The sequence below is a fragment of the Bos indicus genome, chromosome 1 (genome assembly GCF_029378745.1).
Source record: "Bos indicus isolate NIAB-ARS_2022 breed Sahiwal x Tharparkar chromosome 1, NIAB-ARS_B.indTharparkar_mat_pri_1.0, whole genome shotgun sequence".
Classification (NCBI taxonomy): Eukaryota; Metazoa; Chordata; class Mammalia; order Artiodactyla; family Bovidae; genus Bos; species Bos indicus.
The window spans coordinates 126,836,586-126,853,855 of NC_091760.1; the positions used below are offsets into that span (position 1 = coordinate 126,836,586).

At 40.4% G+C, this 17,270-nt stretch overlaps 1 protein-coding gene across 2 annotated transcripts in view; it reads left to right on the plus strand.

Annotated features, from left to right (window-relative positions):
* Nucleotides 1-4,060: 4,060 nt before the first annotated feature.
* Nucleotides 4,061-17,270, plus strand: part of ATR (ATR serine/threonine kinase) — a 120,591-nt gene continuing 107,381 nt past the window's right edge. Inside the window, exon 1 of one of the 2 annotated variants that reach the window (XM_070793712.1) lies at nt 4,061-4,245. In XM_070793712.1, coding sequence (XP_070649813.1) covers nt 4,187-4,245 — 59 coding nt within the window. In that variant the 5' untranslated portion in view covers nt 4,061-4,186. The remainder of the gene's footprint in view (nt 4,246-17,270) is intronic. The other variant, XM_019961396.2, reaches the window with a different exon arrangement.

Below are 17,270 nucleotides of genomic sequence, written 5' to 3' on the forward strand. Positions count from 1 at the left end.
ATGGACTGGTTGGATCTCCTTGCAGTCCAAGGGACTCTCAAGAGTCTTCTCCAACACCACTACTTTTGTGTATAGTTGAAAATTGCCATAATAAAAATGTAAACAAAAATAAAATGCCTGGGAAAAATTCAAGAAAAAAATGCACCAGAAAGGTAGACATATGACATATAAAGCTCAGAGAGCCATCTGAACAGAAGGAAGAATTTGGGAGAGGTCAGTAGGTCACTCAAATACAACAAATGTTAAATTTATCATGATTAATCCTATTAAAAGAAAACCATGAAAGTGCTGAAACCTTATAATTTCATTCCTTTTTATCCCTATCCAGAGGTACTACTCTCCAGGAGTTGATGTATATCCTCCCCAACCATGTTTCTATACTTTTATCAGATATGTACGTATACATGATTTACTCACACAAAGTCTGGTTTTAAAATGTAGTGATTTAATATTGTTATGTATCTCTTTGCAATTTGCTTTTTTTCACTTATCATCTTCAGAATTCATACTTTATTTTCCCTAAGAAATGGTATTCTTGAATAAAGTTGTATATACAGTACACATTAGATAAAGAAGTTGTATATACAATATACAATGGAATATTATTAAGCCATAAAAAGGAATGAAATAGAGTCAGTTGTAGCGAGGTGGATGAACCTAGAGTCTGTCACACAGAACAAAGTCAGAAAGAGAAAAACAAATACCATATATTACGTATGGACTCTAGAAAAATGGTACTGATGAACATATTTGCAGGGCAGGAACAGAGATACAGACGCAGAGAATGGACTTGTGGACACAGAGGGGAAAGGAGACAGCGGGACGAATTGGGAGAGTAGCCCTGACATACATACACTACTTTTCGTACAACAGACAGCTAGTGGGGAGCTGCTCTATTGCACAGGGAGCTCAGTTCGGTACTCTGTGATGACCTAGAGGGGAGGGATAAGGGGTAGGAGGGATGAAGGCTCAAGAGGGAGGGGATATATATATATATACTTATAGCTGATTCACTTTGTTGTGCAGCAGAAACTAACACCACACTGTAAAGCAATTATCCGTCAATTAAAAACTTTTTAAAAGAACAAAAAAATGGTATTTTGCTGTAGGACACTGCTGCTGCTGCTAAGTTGCTTCAGTTGTGTCCGACTCTGTGCAACCCCATAGATGGCAGCCCACCAGGCTCCCCCATCCCTGGGATTCTCCAGGCAAGAACACTGGAGTGGGTTGCCATTTCCTTCTCCAATGCATGAAAGGGAAAGTGAAATTGAAGTCGCTCAGTCGTCTCCGACTCTTAGTGACCCCATGGACTGCAGCCCACCAGGCTCCTCTGTCCATGGGATTTTCCAGGCAAGAGTACTGGAGTGGGGTGCCATTGCCTTCTCTGACTATAGGACACTACCACCTCTTATTTAGTATTTACTGTAATCTTACAAGATAGGTATTATTAATCTTATTTTATAGATGAAAAACAAGTAAAAGAGGTTAAGTAACTTTACTGAACAACTTTATAGTTTTCTAGCAGATGAAAAGAGAACTTGCACAAGGCCTCATAACCTAATCTCATGTTCTTCCCACTATAGCATTCCACTGTTTTTTTTTTAATAAGACTAAAATTTAACCTTAAACCTTTACAAAACAGTTACTAGCTCTACATCTCCCTCTGCAAATACCACCTTTAGCAAAATATCATACAATGAACTGTCCTGTAAGTGAATTTTTGTGATAAACCAAGAATATGTTGACTTTGTTAAAGGACTTTCATTAAGAATGGTATACCCCTTTGGTGAGGCCTGATGTGTTCTTTCTCTTGATTTCTTTTTATTTTAATGTTTATTTTTATTACTTAAAAATTTTTTTAATCCGAGTATAGTTGATTTACAACTATTTACAAACAACAAAGTGAATCAGTTATACATATACATACATCCATTCTTTTTTTTTTTGCAAGATTCTTTTCCCATGCAGGCCATTACAGAGTATTGAGTAGAGTTCCCTGTGAAGCATTCTACTATTCTACTACTAAACAAATATTTAGTACACACCAACTATGTACCAGGCACTGTTTTAGATCCTGGGATATCTCAGCAGCAGTGAATAAAACAGAAAAAATCCTGCTCTCAAGGAGCTTATACTCTAATTGGAGGAGACAGCTAATAAAATAGTATAAAATTTGGTTCTATGTGTCATGAAGAAATAAGTCAGGATGGAGGAGAACAGAGTGAGTTTAAGTGTGCTAGTATATATGAAGCTCTCAGGTGACATTTCAACATGAAAGAAGTCAAGTCAGTTCAGTCGCTCAGTCGCGTCTGACTCTTTGCGACCCCATGAACTGCAGCATGCCAGGCCTCCCTGTCCATCACCAACTCCTGGAGTCCACCCAAACCCATGTCCATTGAGTTGGTGATGCCATCCAACCATCTCATCCTTTGTTGTCCCCTTCTCCTCCTGCTCTCAATCCTTCCCAGCATCAGGGTCTTTTCAAATGAGTCAGCTCTTTGCATCAGGTAGCCAAAGTATTGGAGTTTCAGCTTCAACATCAGTCCTTCCAGTGAACACCCAGGACTGATCTCCTTTAGGATGGACTGGTTGGATCTCCTTGCAGTCCAAGGGACTAGCAAGAGGCTTCTCCAACACCACAGTTCAAAAGCATCAATTCTTCGGTGCTCAGCTTTCTTTATAGTCCAACTCTCACATCCATACATGACCACTGGAAAAACCATAGCCTTGACTAGATGGGCCTTTGTTGACAAAGTAATGTCTCTGCTTTTGAATATGCTGTCTAGGTTGGTCATAACTTTCCTTCCAAGGAGTAAGCATCTTTTAATTTCATGGCTGCAGTCACCATCTGCAGTGATTTTGGAGCCCAGAAAAATAAAGTCAGCCACTGTTTCCACTGTTTCCCCATCTATTTGCCATGAAGTAATGGGACTGGATGCCATGATCTTCGTTTTCTGAACGTTGAGCTTTAAGCCAACTTTTTTACTCTCCTTTTTCACTTTCATCAAGAGGCCCTTTAGTTCCTCTTCACTTTCTGCCATAAGGGTGGTGTCATCTGCATATCTGAGGTTATTGATATTTCTCCTGGCAATCTTGATTCCAGCTTGTGCTTCCTCCAGCCCAGCGTTTCTCATGATGTACTCTGCATAAGTTAAATAAGCAGGGTGCAACAAATGCAAAAAATCCCTGAGGCAGGAGTGTATTTGGCTGTCACTCCATCACTTTGAGGTTTTTTTTTTTTTTAAGATACTGTGTAATGATTATTCTCATTTGCTAAGTAACAAATGTAAGCACACCGCACGCCTTGTCTGATCAAATACATAATTTTGACATGTTAACAGTCTCTTATTATGACTATTTTTCATAAACTGGGTTGAGCTAAAAAATATCCACAGCCAAAAGCCACTGATTTTACTTTAAAAATTAAATCACAGGTAATAGATGCCCGTAACGGTGACATAAATATATTAAATACATAGCACTGTTGCTTACTTTATGAAACACAAATAAATACAATTCAATTCTCTTTTTCAATATTAAAAGTGCGAGAACCCTCAAGGAAACCTAAGGGAGACGTCTAGTTGGCGGGGGAGGGAGGGTGGTGAAATCTGCTGAAACAGAAAGGACAAGAAGGAGCCCAACTTCTGCCCCGTAACTCTCAGAAAGGATGTCAAGAGAGTGGTAGAAAATGAGGAACCTGGGAGCGTGACTCCGAGGGGAGGAAACCGGCGATCTAATTCCGGGCCTTTAGCTGCTGAATTGCCTCAGTTTTCAAGTTTCTGATGCGAGGGATTCTGGGTTGGTCCCCACCACGCCCTTGTCGTCCCCAGATTCAGAGGTCTGGCTTCTCTGAGCCTCTGTGGCTGGGAGTGATAGAGCAGAGCAGCTAAAAACCAAAACTAGCAAATCTCGCCTGCCGGGCGCTCCAGGCTCAGAGAGAACCTTACCCGGGAAACCGGACCTGAGCGCGTCCCGCCCCTCGCCACGCCCCCTCACGGCCGCCAGGCCTCCCCCGGGTCCTACGCGGAAACGAACTCAGGCCTAGAGAGCTGACCGGCCGCGGCTTCCGGGAGGAGTTTTGGGCCCCGCGAGTTTCCGTCGGGCGCCGCGCCTCCTCTCCAGAGGTAGTTGTGGAGACGCCAGGAGCCCGCCTCGTTGTAATTGAAGAGTGCCGCGCGTCCTCAGAATGGGCGAGCATGGCTTGGAGCTGGCGTCTATGATCCCAGCCCTCCGGGAGCTGGGCAGGTAGGGCCAGGCTGGCGTCTAACGTGCTCTTCCTCACCGGTCGCGCGCGTCCATGCTCCGATCCCCTCAACCCCGACCGCGGCCCTTGTGGAGATGCTCCACGGCTGATTGGAGCGCTTCTCCCTCAGAGAGGCCGTTGAAAGGTCGCGGGGCGCGGGGAGTCGCCGCAGACCCGCGGGATACGGGTTGGAGGGGACGGGTCGTCTGTTGGTCCCACTTTACCTCAGCCGCGGGCGGGAGTTCTTCCCCCACCCCCCATCCCGATCCCCAGGGGATTGCCTCAGTGGCGGGAGGGAAGCTGCCTTCTGATCACTTTCTCGTCACTTTCCTTCACTCATTTGCTTCTCAAAAGCCTCGTCCCTTTAGATAGGGTGCTTGCCCCCTGCACTTTCCCCAGTTCCTATGCTTTATGATCACTGTTGGTATTTAGTATTTGGTATTGGTATTTAGCTTTTGACCCAAAACTACCCTCGGAAGAAAAATCACTCGTTCTGATTTTGTGCAAGGAAGCCCAGTTGTTTTAAAAAGTTTCTAAATTAGACCGTAGGCCATTCTGGAGGTGGGACCTTTTCATACTGATAATCCACTCTTCAAAACGTTATTTTATTCAGAAATCCCAGGGATCTCCCACAACGTCCACAAAGCATAAATGTTCACAGAATGTTGCTAAAATTTGAAGATAGCTTAATGTTCCAGTTGCAAGTTGTTATTTCCTGTAAACGTCATGTCTGCCTGACTCTTTGTGACCCCATGGACTTCAGCCTGCCAGGCTCCTCTGTCGATGGCATTTTTGTCCGCAGCCAACCAGGCTCCTTTATCCAAGGGATTTTCCAGACGAGAATACTGGAGTGGGTCTTCCCGACCCAGCAATAGAACGAACCCACGTTTCCTGCGTTGGCAGGTGGATTTTTTACCACCCAAGTAAAAGTAAAATTCTATAAACGAGCTGCCGAAAGAGAGGGGACAGATGTCAGTGGCTGCTATCCCCATTCAACACACACATAGCCTTTCCTAAACCTGGCCTGAAGACGAGAGACGGGGTTTTTGTTTGTTTAATTTTTATAATACACTGTGAATAGAAAATAAGTGGGCTTGTACCACTGCTGCAGTTGAACTGTCAATTGGAATAGTTGCTTTTCGATTTCTTAAACTGCTTGGAAACTTAGCACACAGCCACAACTGACATTAATCCCATGGGATATTTAATTCCCTTTCTTTTTGCCATACATTTGTGTCTATCTCCACTTGTAGATCCTACAGACATTGACATTTAGTCTTCCTCAGTTACATAGATAGGAAGATATAAATGAAGGGACCATACTTATCTTAACTGAATCATCCTATTGTTGTGTGTATAATTTTTTCCCCACTTTGCATGAATGTTGCAAGCATACTTGTGTTAACATTTTGTAAAGTAACATCTGCCTTTCTAAAATAAGATGAAGGCAAGTCTTCATATGGGAAACTGATACACAGATTTCATCTTTCAGGCTCAGTGTGAAGCTCAGTGTGTTTTCCCTGCCTTGCTTTTAGAACTTACTGATTATTACTTCTCTTCCCTTTTCTGTCTTCCTCTGTGATACTTGTTAATGAAAATAATAGTATCTTGGATTTGTTTATACTCTCTTTCATCAACAGAACTTAGGTTACCTTTTACTCATTTGTAGCCATTCTAATAGAAGGAGTAGAAAAACTGACACATAGAATTGTCTAGTAATAGTTCTTAATGATCATGATTTTTTCATTGCAACTGCTTCATTCACGCTTATTCAGTCTCCCAGTATCTCCATGATCTGGGAGAATGGAGCAGATACTGTCACTTGATTAAGAAATGGAGTCATGAAAATTGAAGGATTAAAGTCAAAGAGATAGCAGTTATTGGAGCTAGGTTTACAGAGTCAAGTCATCAAAGCTTTATTTTCCCATTCCCCACCCTCCCCCCCTTTAATTGATCACACAGTTACATTTCTGAAAAAAGTAAGATTTTACTATTTTAATGTGTAGTCTCTTCTTCCTCTGTCTCTCAGGGATAAATTTTGCTCCTGTTTTTTGCTGGTTGAACTTTTTTTTCTCTGCATAGCCTTTCTGGTATTCTCATCCATTCTCCTGCCTTTGACTACCATCTGCTATTTGATGACTCCAGATGTGTGTCTCCAAACCATATTTCCTTCCTGTAGAATCAAAATGCAACTGTATATTGGCAGTTGTTAGTGTAACCCACTTGTTCCCTGGGTGTCCTGTGTACAGTTAAGACTCAATATATCCAGTACAAATTCTCCACATATCCCAACCTCTCCAAGCTTTTTTTTTTTTTTATTCTCTCATTTGCTGAGGTAGAGATCTCTCAGTAAATGATACCATGTTCATTCATTTTTCCAAACCAGAAATCTGGGTGTCGTTCTTGACTCCATATGTGCTTTCAGGCTATATCCGTAGTCTTCTTTCCATCTTTTTTCTTTTTTAATATTCATTTATTGTTATTTTATTTATTTTTGGCTGTGATGGGTCTTCATTGCTGCACACAGCCTTTCTCCAGTTGTGGCGAGCTGGGGCTGCTCTCTAGTTGCAGTGTGAGGTCTTCTCATTGCAGAGGCGTCTCTTGTTGTGGAGCATGGGTTCTAGGTGTGTGGGCTGAGTAGGTGTGGCACACGGGCTTAGTTGCCTCACAGCCTGTGGGATCTTACCAGACTAGGGATCAAACCAGTGTGCCCTGTATTGCAAGGTGGATTCTTAACCACACAAACCCCTCTTTCCATCTTATTCCTCAGTAACTTGTCTAGTCCCATGGCTTTAAATATTGCCTATGTGCTGATAGGGTTTCCCAGGTGGTGCTAGTGGTAAAGAATTCACCTGCCAATGGAGGAGATGTAAAAGACATGGGTTTGATCCTTGGGTCAGGGAGAGCCCCTGGGGGAGAGCATGGCAACCCACTCCAGTATTCCTGCTTGGAGAATCCCATGGACAGAGGAGCCTGGTGGACTATGGTCCATAGCATCAAAAATGAATCAGACATGACTGAAGTGACTTAGCACACATGCATGCATATGCTGAAGGCTCCCAAATTTATATCTCTAGCCCAAAGATATATGTTAGGTTCTTACTCAACATCTACACTCAGAAATTAAAATTAATATATTCAAAGCAGCACTTGTGATTTACTGTCCTTAAATTCCTTCCCCAGGTTATTATAAATTTACCAACCAAAAGCCTAAGAGTTATCCTTAATTTTTTTTCCTTTATGCCTTAATAATCCATCAGCAAATCCTGTCCACCCTACCTTTAAAAAAACACTTTTCACCATCTCTACTGCTATCACCATAATTTCTTATCTAGACTATTAAAGTAATTTCCCAGTTAATCTCTTCATTTCTACTTTTACCCACTCACAGTGGATTTCCTACTCAGCAACCAAAGTGATTTTTACAACCATGAATCATATTGTAGATTACATAATATTATTCCCCTGCTCAAAATCTTCCCTTGGTTTTCCAGCATACTTAGAATAAAATCCAAACTCCTTCCCAGAGCCTCTAAGGTCCACCGTAATCTGGCTTCTGCCTGCCTCTCCTCACAGCCGTGTATTCATCCCTTGCCCACTCTATACCAATGACATTGGCCTTATTTTTAGAGTACACCAAGGTCATTCCTGCCTTCATTCCTTTACACTTGTTGTTTCTTCTATCTAAACACTGGCTGATTCCATTCAGAAATCATTTCCAAGGACCGTCTCTGACTTTCCTGCTTAAAATTACTTTGTAATCACAAAATATTTTCCAATAGTGATAGTTCCCATTAAAATGTTAAATGAGACAGTGGGAGGGAGATGAGGGACTGGAGAACAGCAACATTAGCCACTAGAGAAGGTTTAGATGGTGAGAAGAAGCTCATAATGTGAAACTGAGAGGAGAAGTGTCTGAGATGGAATAGGAAATACAAAGATCCCTAGGTGGGAATAAGCCTGCTTTGTAAAGAAGAAGCCTGGAACATAGGGAGCAAAGAGGAGAGTAGTATTAAGGATGGAGGGGTACACAGAGGCCAGATACTTTAGCACTTTATAGGGTAGACTTTAAGTTCAATAGGAAGCCATGGAATTAACATAATTAAATTCATGTTTTTAAAACATGTGAATTCATTCACTTACTTAGAACCTTTTGCAGTCCCATCGCCTTCTGCCAGAGTCCAACTCCAGCAGCCAGGGATTCAATCTGAAGGGGTGAGCGGTGTCGGCGAGAAACTGAGGCAGCCTCTCAGTTTTCTTGGACTGCCTGTTTATTTCAAGCTTATGATTCTCTTTTATACTTTTACAAAAGTATTAGGTCAGAGGTTTGATATTTTTAGTTCCCATTGACCCAGATTTATTTTTCTCCAAAAATCATTGTTGCCCCTCAAAAGGAGTTCCTTCCTCAGCGATTCTCTTATCTACTTTTTCTCATGTGTCCTTGTGAATACACTGTAACTCATGCTAATGTCTGGGCTGCATACCACATTCCTCAGTTTATTTCTTATCTAAGTCCTGTTTGCCCCTAGTATCCTAAGCTCAGTGTTTCTTAGGGCTTCTAGCTAATACTATCTCTAAAGTCCCTAATTTCTATAAGCTATAGTAGAATATACTAACATTACAGCATCCCTTAAATCTTTAGCTTCTAACTATTTTAATTATTCCTAAGCCCTAAATTCAGCAAACTCCTTTGCCATAAACACTTTCCTCACAAATAGGCTTCAGATAGCAATCCCTCCCATGGTCTCAAACTGCGGCCTGTGTGCTCACCCTGGAACAATTTTTTGTAAAAGTCCTTGAACAAATGTCAGTGATTAACTTTATGAATTATTCTCTGAGCACAGCTGCAGAAGGCTTTATGCCTTCTCATGCTCCTCTCAAAAACAATAAGCACCTTAATATTCTCTTCAGTCAACTCAGCCGAGGAAAGGAAAAAACAAGTCAGAATCACAAAGCCTAACTCCTTCATTCCGGGTCCATGTCTATGGAACAAAGGGAGGGGGTTTAGGGCCATGCCTCCATTTTGTCAGTAATGCCTAAAGCGGCTCCCAACAGCCTTCAATACAGAATTCAAACTCCTTAGCCGGTTCTTTGAGCTTTGACCTTATTGTCCCTCTTCAGCTTCATTTCCAGATAATGCCTCCCTGGTCTTTGGCCATGCAGACCCTCTGACAGTTTCTAGAGCAGCTTATGTTCTTTTTCCTGAGCCTTTACACATGTTTCCTCCACAGGAATACCCCTCTTCCTTCCCTTATTTTACCTGCCTAGCCCCTAGGGATTCTACTTTGTGTCACCTCCTCCAGACAGCCTTGATTCCTCCAAGGGCCTTGACTCCTCCAGGTCCTGCTCAGGACTTAGTGTCCCTTCTATGTTCTGTCTTGGCTGTATTAACTCTTAACCACACTGTGTTAAAATTGCCTTTTTACTTTTTTCTCCTTTAAACTACTCATTGGTTTAGAGCAGATACATCAGTTCAGTTCAGTTGCTCAGCTGTGTCCGACTCTTTGCGACGCCATGGACTGCAGAATGCCAGGCTTCCCTGTCCATCACCAGCTCCCGGAGGTTGCTCAAACTCAATGTCCATTGAGTCGGTGATGCCATCCAACTGTCTCATCCTCTGTGGTCTCCTTCTCCTCCTGCCTTCAATCTTTCCCAGCATCAAGGTCTTTTCTAATGAGTCAGCCCTTTGCACCAGGTGGCCAAAGTATTGGAGCTTCAGCTTCAGCATCAGTCCTTCCAGTGAATATTCAGAACTGATTTCCTTTAGGATTGACTGGTTTGATCTCCTTGCAGTCCAAGACACTCTCAAGAGTCTTCTACAACACCACACTTCAAAAGCATCAACTTGGTAAATACATGGCATCTTGGTTTTCCTGGCATTTGATGCTTGCCCAGGCAAAGTGCTCAAGTGTTTGTTAAATGTATCCAAACTCTATGTGGTACTAAAATTACCACCCAAATATTATTGTATACTTTTGAAAAAGTATGCCCTCTTCATTTCAGTTCAGTTCAGTCCCTCAGTTGTGTCCGACTCTTTGCGACCCCATGAATCGCAGCACGCCAGGCCTCCCTGTCCATCACCTAATGTCGAGGTTGCAAAATAAGAAATGCTTACCCTCCCATGAATTTCTTTATTCTAATAGTACATCTAATAAATGGTAATCACTTCACCTTTATAAACTGATTTTTTATTATTTTTATTTTTTATTTTTATTTTTTTATAAACTGATTTTTTAAAATTATGCAAATGACACATGAAGGCATAGTCTTTTTTACAAACTTAGACTTTATAGGAAACTCTCACCACCACCCACTATCCCAGTTCCTCTTCACCACAGACCTCCTCATTCACGGTTTTAAGTGACACTTGTCAAATTATACTTGGTTTATGACAAAATCTCCTGATTTTGTCTAAAACAAGTCATGTTACCTTGTAATTTCAGACTTGAAAATTTTTTGATTATATTAAATCTGTGATGTCCTATAGTATGCTATAGACACCAACTTTATGTGGCCACTGAGCATTTCACATGTGTCTAATCTAAAATTGAGATATGCTATAAATATGAGATACTAGGTTTCAAAGACTTAGTTCCCGAAAGGAGTATAAACAATCTCATTAATAATTTTTATATTGATTACATTTTCAGATAATATTTTTGACATATTATTGTAATGAAAATTGCCTGTTTCTCTTTACATTCTTAATGTGATTATTAGAAAATTTATAATTATGCCTGTGGCTTGCATTATATTTCTACTGGCCAGTTCTGATTTAAATAATAAGATAAATAACACAGTTTTTTCTCTTTCATGTATAAATACAACTACTTATTCTTTGATTCTGTGTGCCTAGGGTTTACATTATTTGTAAATATTTATTATTTCATTTAATGGTTTTTTTTTGTCAAACAGGACACAATTCTAGGTGGGCTGTAGGCAATGAAAAGAGAATTAAAACAGTTTCTCTTCTGCAGCAGCTTATGGTCTCTTGGTAGTGCAGAAATTCATAGAGAAACATAATCTCCCACCTCTAGGATCCTATGGTCTATTGGTAGATATTCCGCAGGTTCGGAAAAGATTATACATTAAGGATGAAGGAGGCATAAGATTCAGAAAGATTCTTATGAACCATTGACTCATTCAACAAAGTTTTTTGGACTGTTCACTATATATCAGGACCATTTCCATCATGGCAGTTATACACTGTAGATGCCTTGGGTCCTGTATGTAATCAATTATAATTGGACTTTGTGATTGAATAATCAAGAAAATAATTAGCTTTCTCGCTTTTTCTTTTAGCATTGTTTAAGTGGGAAAATATATATACATTTACAGTACTATGTAAATGTTATAAGTTATTTATATGAAATACTTAATTTTATTTTTTGTAAATAACCAGCTTACCTAATATATCCTCAGCTGTTTTGCCAGTAGAAGTGATGAAGTAAGCTCATCACTTATACACAGCTTTCCATGAGTCTTCTAGGCAGAGTTAGTTATTTCCTGCTGCGGGTGTATATAATGCTTGATTATTATTTTTGTGCATTCTTCCCCTCTCCCCAGCAACTTCCTTGAAGCAAGGCATCTTGCTTTATTTGTCTTTTGAATTTATTATATTACTAGTACCTTTATTCATCTTTTCATCCTATATTAATAAATATATATTAATGATTATCATTATGACTAATGATAATCATGCTGTTGAAGGATTCTCTCTACATGAACATGGATCCCAGAAAGGAAAGCCAAGTTTCAAGAATTAGTTGTTCAAGTCTCTTCATCTTGAGGGAAACAAAACAAAGTTGTCTTGATCTCATGTATTCATTTAGTTAGCACCAACTCCAATTCTTCCCTTCATTTCATGGTCAAGCTTTAGAAAGAGCATGCTCTTCTCAATATTCACATTTCATTTGTTTTTCAACCCTTTAAAATCTGGCTTCTGCCTTTACCTCTACATTAAAATTTTAAAATTCAAAGGACATTTAAAAAAATCAACTTAAAATGGATCAAAGACCTAAATGAAAGAGTAAAAACTGTAAAACTCTTAGAACTCTTAGGGTAAAAGCTTCATGACATTGGATTTGGCAGTGATTTCTTGAATATGACACCAAAAGCATGACAGCATATCAAAAAATAAATTAAATTTTAAATTATCAAAATTAAAAGTTTTATATAGCACAGTATCAGCAGAGTGAAAAGACTACCCATGGAAGGAAAGAAAGTGTTTGCGAATCATATATCTGTAAGGAGTTATCATCCAAAAAATATTAAGAACTGTAGCTCATTATCAACAGCAACAACAAAATTAACCTGATTTAAAAATGAGGAGAGAGTCAGTAGAGCATGAGACTTAAAAATAAAGAAAGGTCTTGAATAGACTTTCTCCAAAGAAGAAAGACAAATGGGCAAAAAGCACATGAAAAGATGTTCAACATCCCTAATTACTAGGAAATTGTGAATCAAAACTACAGAGATACCATTGCAACCCCATGAGGATGTGTACTATTAAAAAAAAAAGAAAACCAACAAAATAACAAGTGTTGGTGAGGATAAGGAAAAATTGGAACCTTTGTAAATTGTTAGTAGGGCTGTAAAATGGTGCAGCTTTGTGGAAGCAGCATGGCAGTTTCTCAAAAAAATTAAACATAGAATTACCATACAATTTTGCATTTCACGTCTGTGTATATACCCAAAATAACTGAAAGGGAATAAAACAGATATTGTGTTCTCACCTTTGTAGGGGCATTATTCACAATAGCTAAATGGTGGAAGCAGCTCAAGTATCTGTGGAAAGATAGATTAAATGTGATATATACACACACAGTCGGAGAAGGCAATGGCACCCCACTCCAGTACTCTTGCCTGGAAAATCCCATAGATGGAGGAGCCTGGTGGGCTGCAGTCCATGGGGTCGCTAAGAGTCAGACACGACTGAGTGACTTCACTTTCACTTCTCACTTTCATGCATTGGAGAAGGAAATGGCAGCCCACTCCAGTGTTCTTGCCTGGAGAATCCCAGGGATGGGGGAGCCTGGTGGGCTACCGTCTGTGGGGTCGCACAGAGTTGGACACGACTGAAGCGACTTAGCAGCATACACACAGTATATAGAATATTATTTAGCCTTAAAAAGGAAGGAAATTCTGACACGTGTTACAACATGCATGAACTGTGAAGACATATGTGAAGTGAAATAAGTCAGTCACAATGGACAAATATAGAATGCAACTTGTATGATGTAGTCAAATTCATAGAAACAGAATTGGAGGAAGAGGAGGAGGAAGTCGGGAGATAATTGTTTACTGAGTACAGTTTCAGTTTGGGAAGACAAAAAAGTGCTAGAGAGGGATGGTGGTGATGGTGTAGGATAATGTGAATGTGCTTAATGCCACAGAACAGTACTCTTAAAGGTTAAGATGGTAAATTTTATGTAAATGTATTTTACCATATAAAATATATATGCAAAGGACATTTTAACTAATTTTATTTGATCTTGTTGACAGCTCCTCCTTAGAATTCTCACCTCCTTGGATTCTAGAACACATCTCTCATGGCTTTTCTGTTTCTCTGACCCTTTTCTTTTCTCCTCATGGCTCCTCTAACCTTAACTTAAGGTTATGTCTTTGGCTTTCCTGTTACTTACTACCTTTGCATTCTTATTCAAGGCTTCCACTACTACTAGCTCTAATACTGGTAGATTATATAATCTGCATAAGAATCAGTTTCCTCATGTGAAAATTAGGGTCTAATTTCCTGATTTTGTTTCATGTGAAATATGAAATAATACAATATGTTTAGCTTTGCTTGATATGTACTATTATATATCAATAACAGTCTATATCTCTAGGCTAGTTAGTCTATATCCCATTTCACTTGAGGTCTAGAACTGTAATTCCAACAGTCTTTAGGACATCCCGTAGTTCCCTTGAGACCTTAAACTCACTGTTTCTAAAACTGGGGTTTTTTTCCTCCCCATACCTGTGTTTCCACCTGTGTTAACTGTTTTGGTGATTAGGTCATAATTGGTCTGGATAGAGGGCTAGATTGATTTATCCGTCTCCTGTATTAAACTATCTTTTACCTTCCCAATGGAGATCTTCCCTGGTGGCTCAGATGGTAAAGCATCCACCCGAAATGCAGGAGACCTGGGTTGGATCCCTGGGTTGGGAAGATCCCCTGGAGAAGGAAATGGCAACCCCCTCCAGTGTTCTTGCCTGGAGAATCCCATGGACAGAGGACCTCGATAGGCTACAGTCCACGGGGTCGCAAAGAGTCAGGCACGACTGAGCGACTTCACTTTCACTTTCACTTTACCTTCCCAATAGTAGCTTCTGATGAGTTCTCTAGTACATTATAGGCACTCAATAAGTGTTTGTTGATTACATGATTGACTGTATGATTCCTCATCATGTAGTGGAACCCAGACTTTCTATTATATTGTTATGTTCTATTCCTTGGTTACTTATACACAATTATAGAACTCAAGTTGAATTCATTCAGGATTCTAGGATGCTCTTCCTCAGATTAATTATTGTATCTCCTTTTAATATTACTTTTTCTTGGTTGTTCTTAGGATTCTATGTATATTTTTTCCTAACATTTATTGAACTTTTATTGTGGAAAGTTTTGAACATACAATAAAAGAGAAAATGGTATATAGATTTTCCATTTCACATAATGATAATAATCAATTCATGGCTCTCTTCCTCTCAGAGTTTAGTTCAGTTCAGTTCAGTTGCTCAGTCATGTCCGACTCTTTGCGACCCCATGGACCACAGCATGCCAGGCCTCCCTGTCCATCACCAACTCCTGGAATTTACCTAAACTCATGTCCATTGAGTCAGTGATGCCATCCAGTCATCTCATCTCTGTTATCCCCTTATCCTCCTGCCTTCAATCTTTCCTGGCATCAGGGTCTTTTCAAATGAGTCAGCTCTTCACATCAGGTGACCAAAGTATTGGAGTTTCAACTTCAACATTGGTCTTTCCAGTGAACACTCAGGACTGATCTCCTTTAGCATGGACTGATTGTATCTCCTTGCAGTCCAAGGGACTCTCAAGAGTCTTCTCCAACACCACAGTTCAAAAGCATCAATTGTTTGGCACTCAGCTTTCTTTATAGTCCAATCTCACATCCATACATGACTACTGGAAAAACCATAGCCTTAACTAGATGGACCTTTGTGGACAAAGTAATGTCTCTGCTTTTTAATATGCTGTCTAGGTTGGTCATAACTTTCCTTCCAGGGAGTAAGCATCTTTTAATTTCATGGCTGCAGTCACTATCTGCAGTGATTTTGGAGCCCCCCAAAATAAAGAGACCAAATTGCCAACATCCGCTGGATCATCGAAAAAGCAAGAGAGTTCCAGAAAAACATCTATTTCTGCTTTATTGACTATGCCAAAGCCTTTGTGTGGATCACAATAAACTGTGGAAAATTCTGAAAGAGATGGGAATAACAGACCACCTGACCTGCCTCTTGAGAAATTTGTATGCAGGTCAGGAAGCAACAGTTAGAACTGGACATAGAACAACAAACTGGTCCCAAATCAGGAAAGGAGTATGTCAAGGCTGTATATTGTCACCCTGCTTATTTAACTTATATGCAGAATACATCATGAGAAATGCTGGGCTGGAAGAAGCACAAGCTGGAATCAAGATTGCTGGGAGAAATATCAATAACCTCATATATGCAGATGACACCACCCTTATGGCAGAAAGTGAAGAGGAACTAAAGAGCCTCTTGATGAAAGTGAAAGTGGAGAGTGAAAAAGTTGGCTTAAAGCTCAACATTCAGAAAACGAAGATCAAGGCATCTGGTCCCATCACTTCATGGGAAATAGATGGGGAAACAATGGAAACAGTGTCAGACTTTATTTTTTTGGGCTCCAAAATCACTGCAGATGGTGACTGCAGCCATGAAATTAAAAGAGGCTTACTCCTTGGAAGGAAAGTTATGACCAACCTAGATAGCATATTCAAAAGCAGAGACATTCCTTTGCCAACAAAGGTCCGTCTAGTCAAGGCTATGGTTTTTCCTGTGGTCATGTATGGATGTGAGAGTTGGACTGTGAAGAAAGCTGAGCGCCGAAGAATTGATGCTTTTGAACTGTGGTGTTGGAGAAGACTCTTGAGAGTCCCTTGGACTACAAGGAGATCCAACCAGTCCATTCTAAAGGAGATCAGCCCTGGGATTTCTTTGGAAGGAATGATGCTAAAGCTGAAACTCCAGTACTTTGGCCACCTCATGCGAAGAGTTGACTCATTGGAAAAGACTCTGATGCTGGGAGGGATTGGGGGCAAGAGGAGAAGGGGATGACAGAGGATGAGATGGCTGGATGGCATCACTGACTCGATGGATATGAGTCTGGGTGAACTCCTGGAGTTGGTGATGGACAGGGAGGCCTGGCGTGCTACGATTCATGGGGTTGCAAAGAGTTGGACACGACTGAGCAACTCAACTGAAAAATAAAGCCTCTCACTGTTTCCAGTGTTTCCCCATCTATTTGCCATGAAGTGATGGGACAAGATGCCATGATCTTAGATTTCTGAATGTTGAGCTTTAAGCCAACTTTTTCACTCTCCTCTTTCACTTTCATCAAGAGGCTCTTTAGTTCTTCTTAGCTTTCTGCCATAAGGGTGGTTCATCTACATAACTAAGCTTATTGATATTTCTCCTGGCAATCTTGATTCCAGCTTGTGCTTCATCCAGACCAGTGTTTCTCATGATGTATTCTGCATATAAGTTAAATAAGCAAGGTGACAATATACAGCCTTGACGTACTCCTTTCCTGATTTGGAACCAGTCTGTTGTTCCATGTCCAGTTCTAACTGTTGCTTCCTGACCTGGATACAGATTTCTCAAGAGGCAGGTCAGGTGGTCTGTTATTCCCATCTCTTTCAGAATTTTCCACAATTTATTGTGATCCACACAGTCAAAGGCTTTGGCATAGTCAATAAAGCAGAAATAGATGTTTTTCTGAAACTGTCTTGTTTTTTTGGTGATCCAGTGGATGTTGGCAATT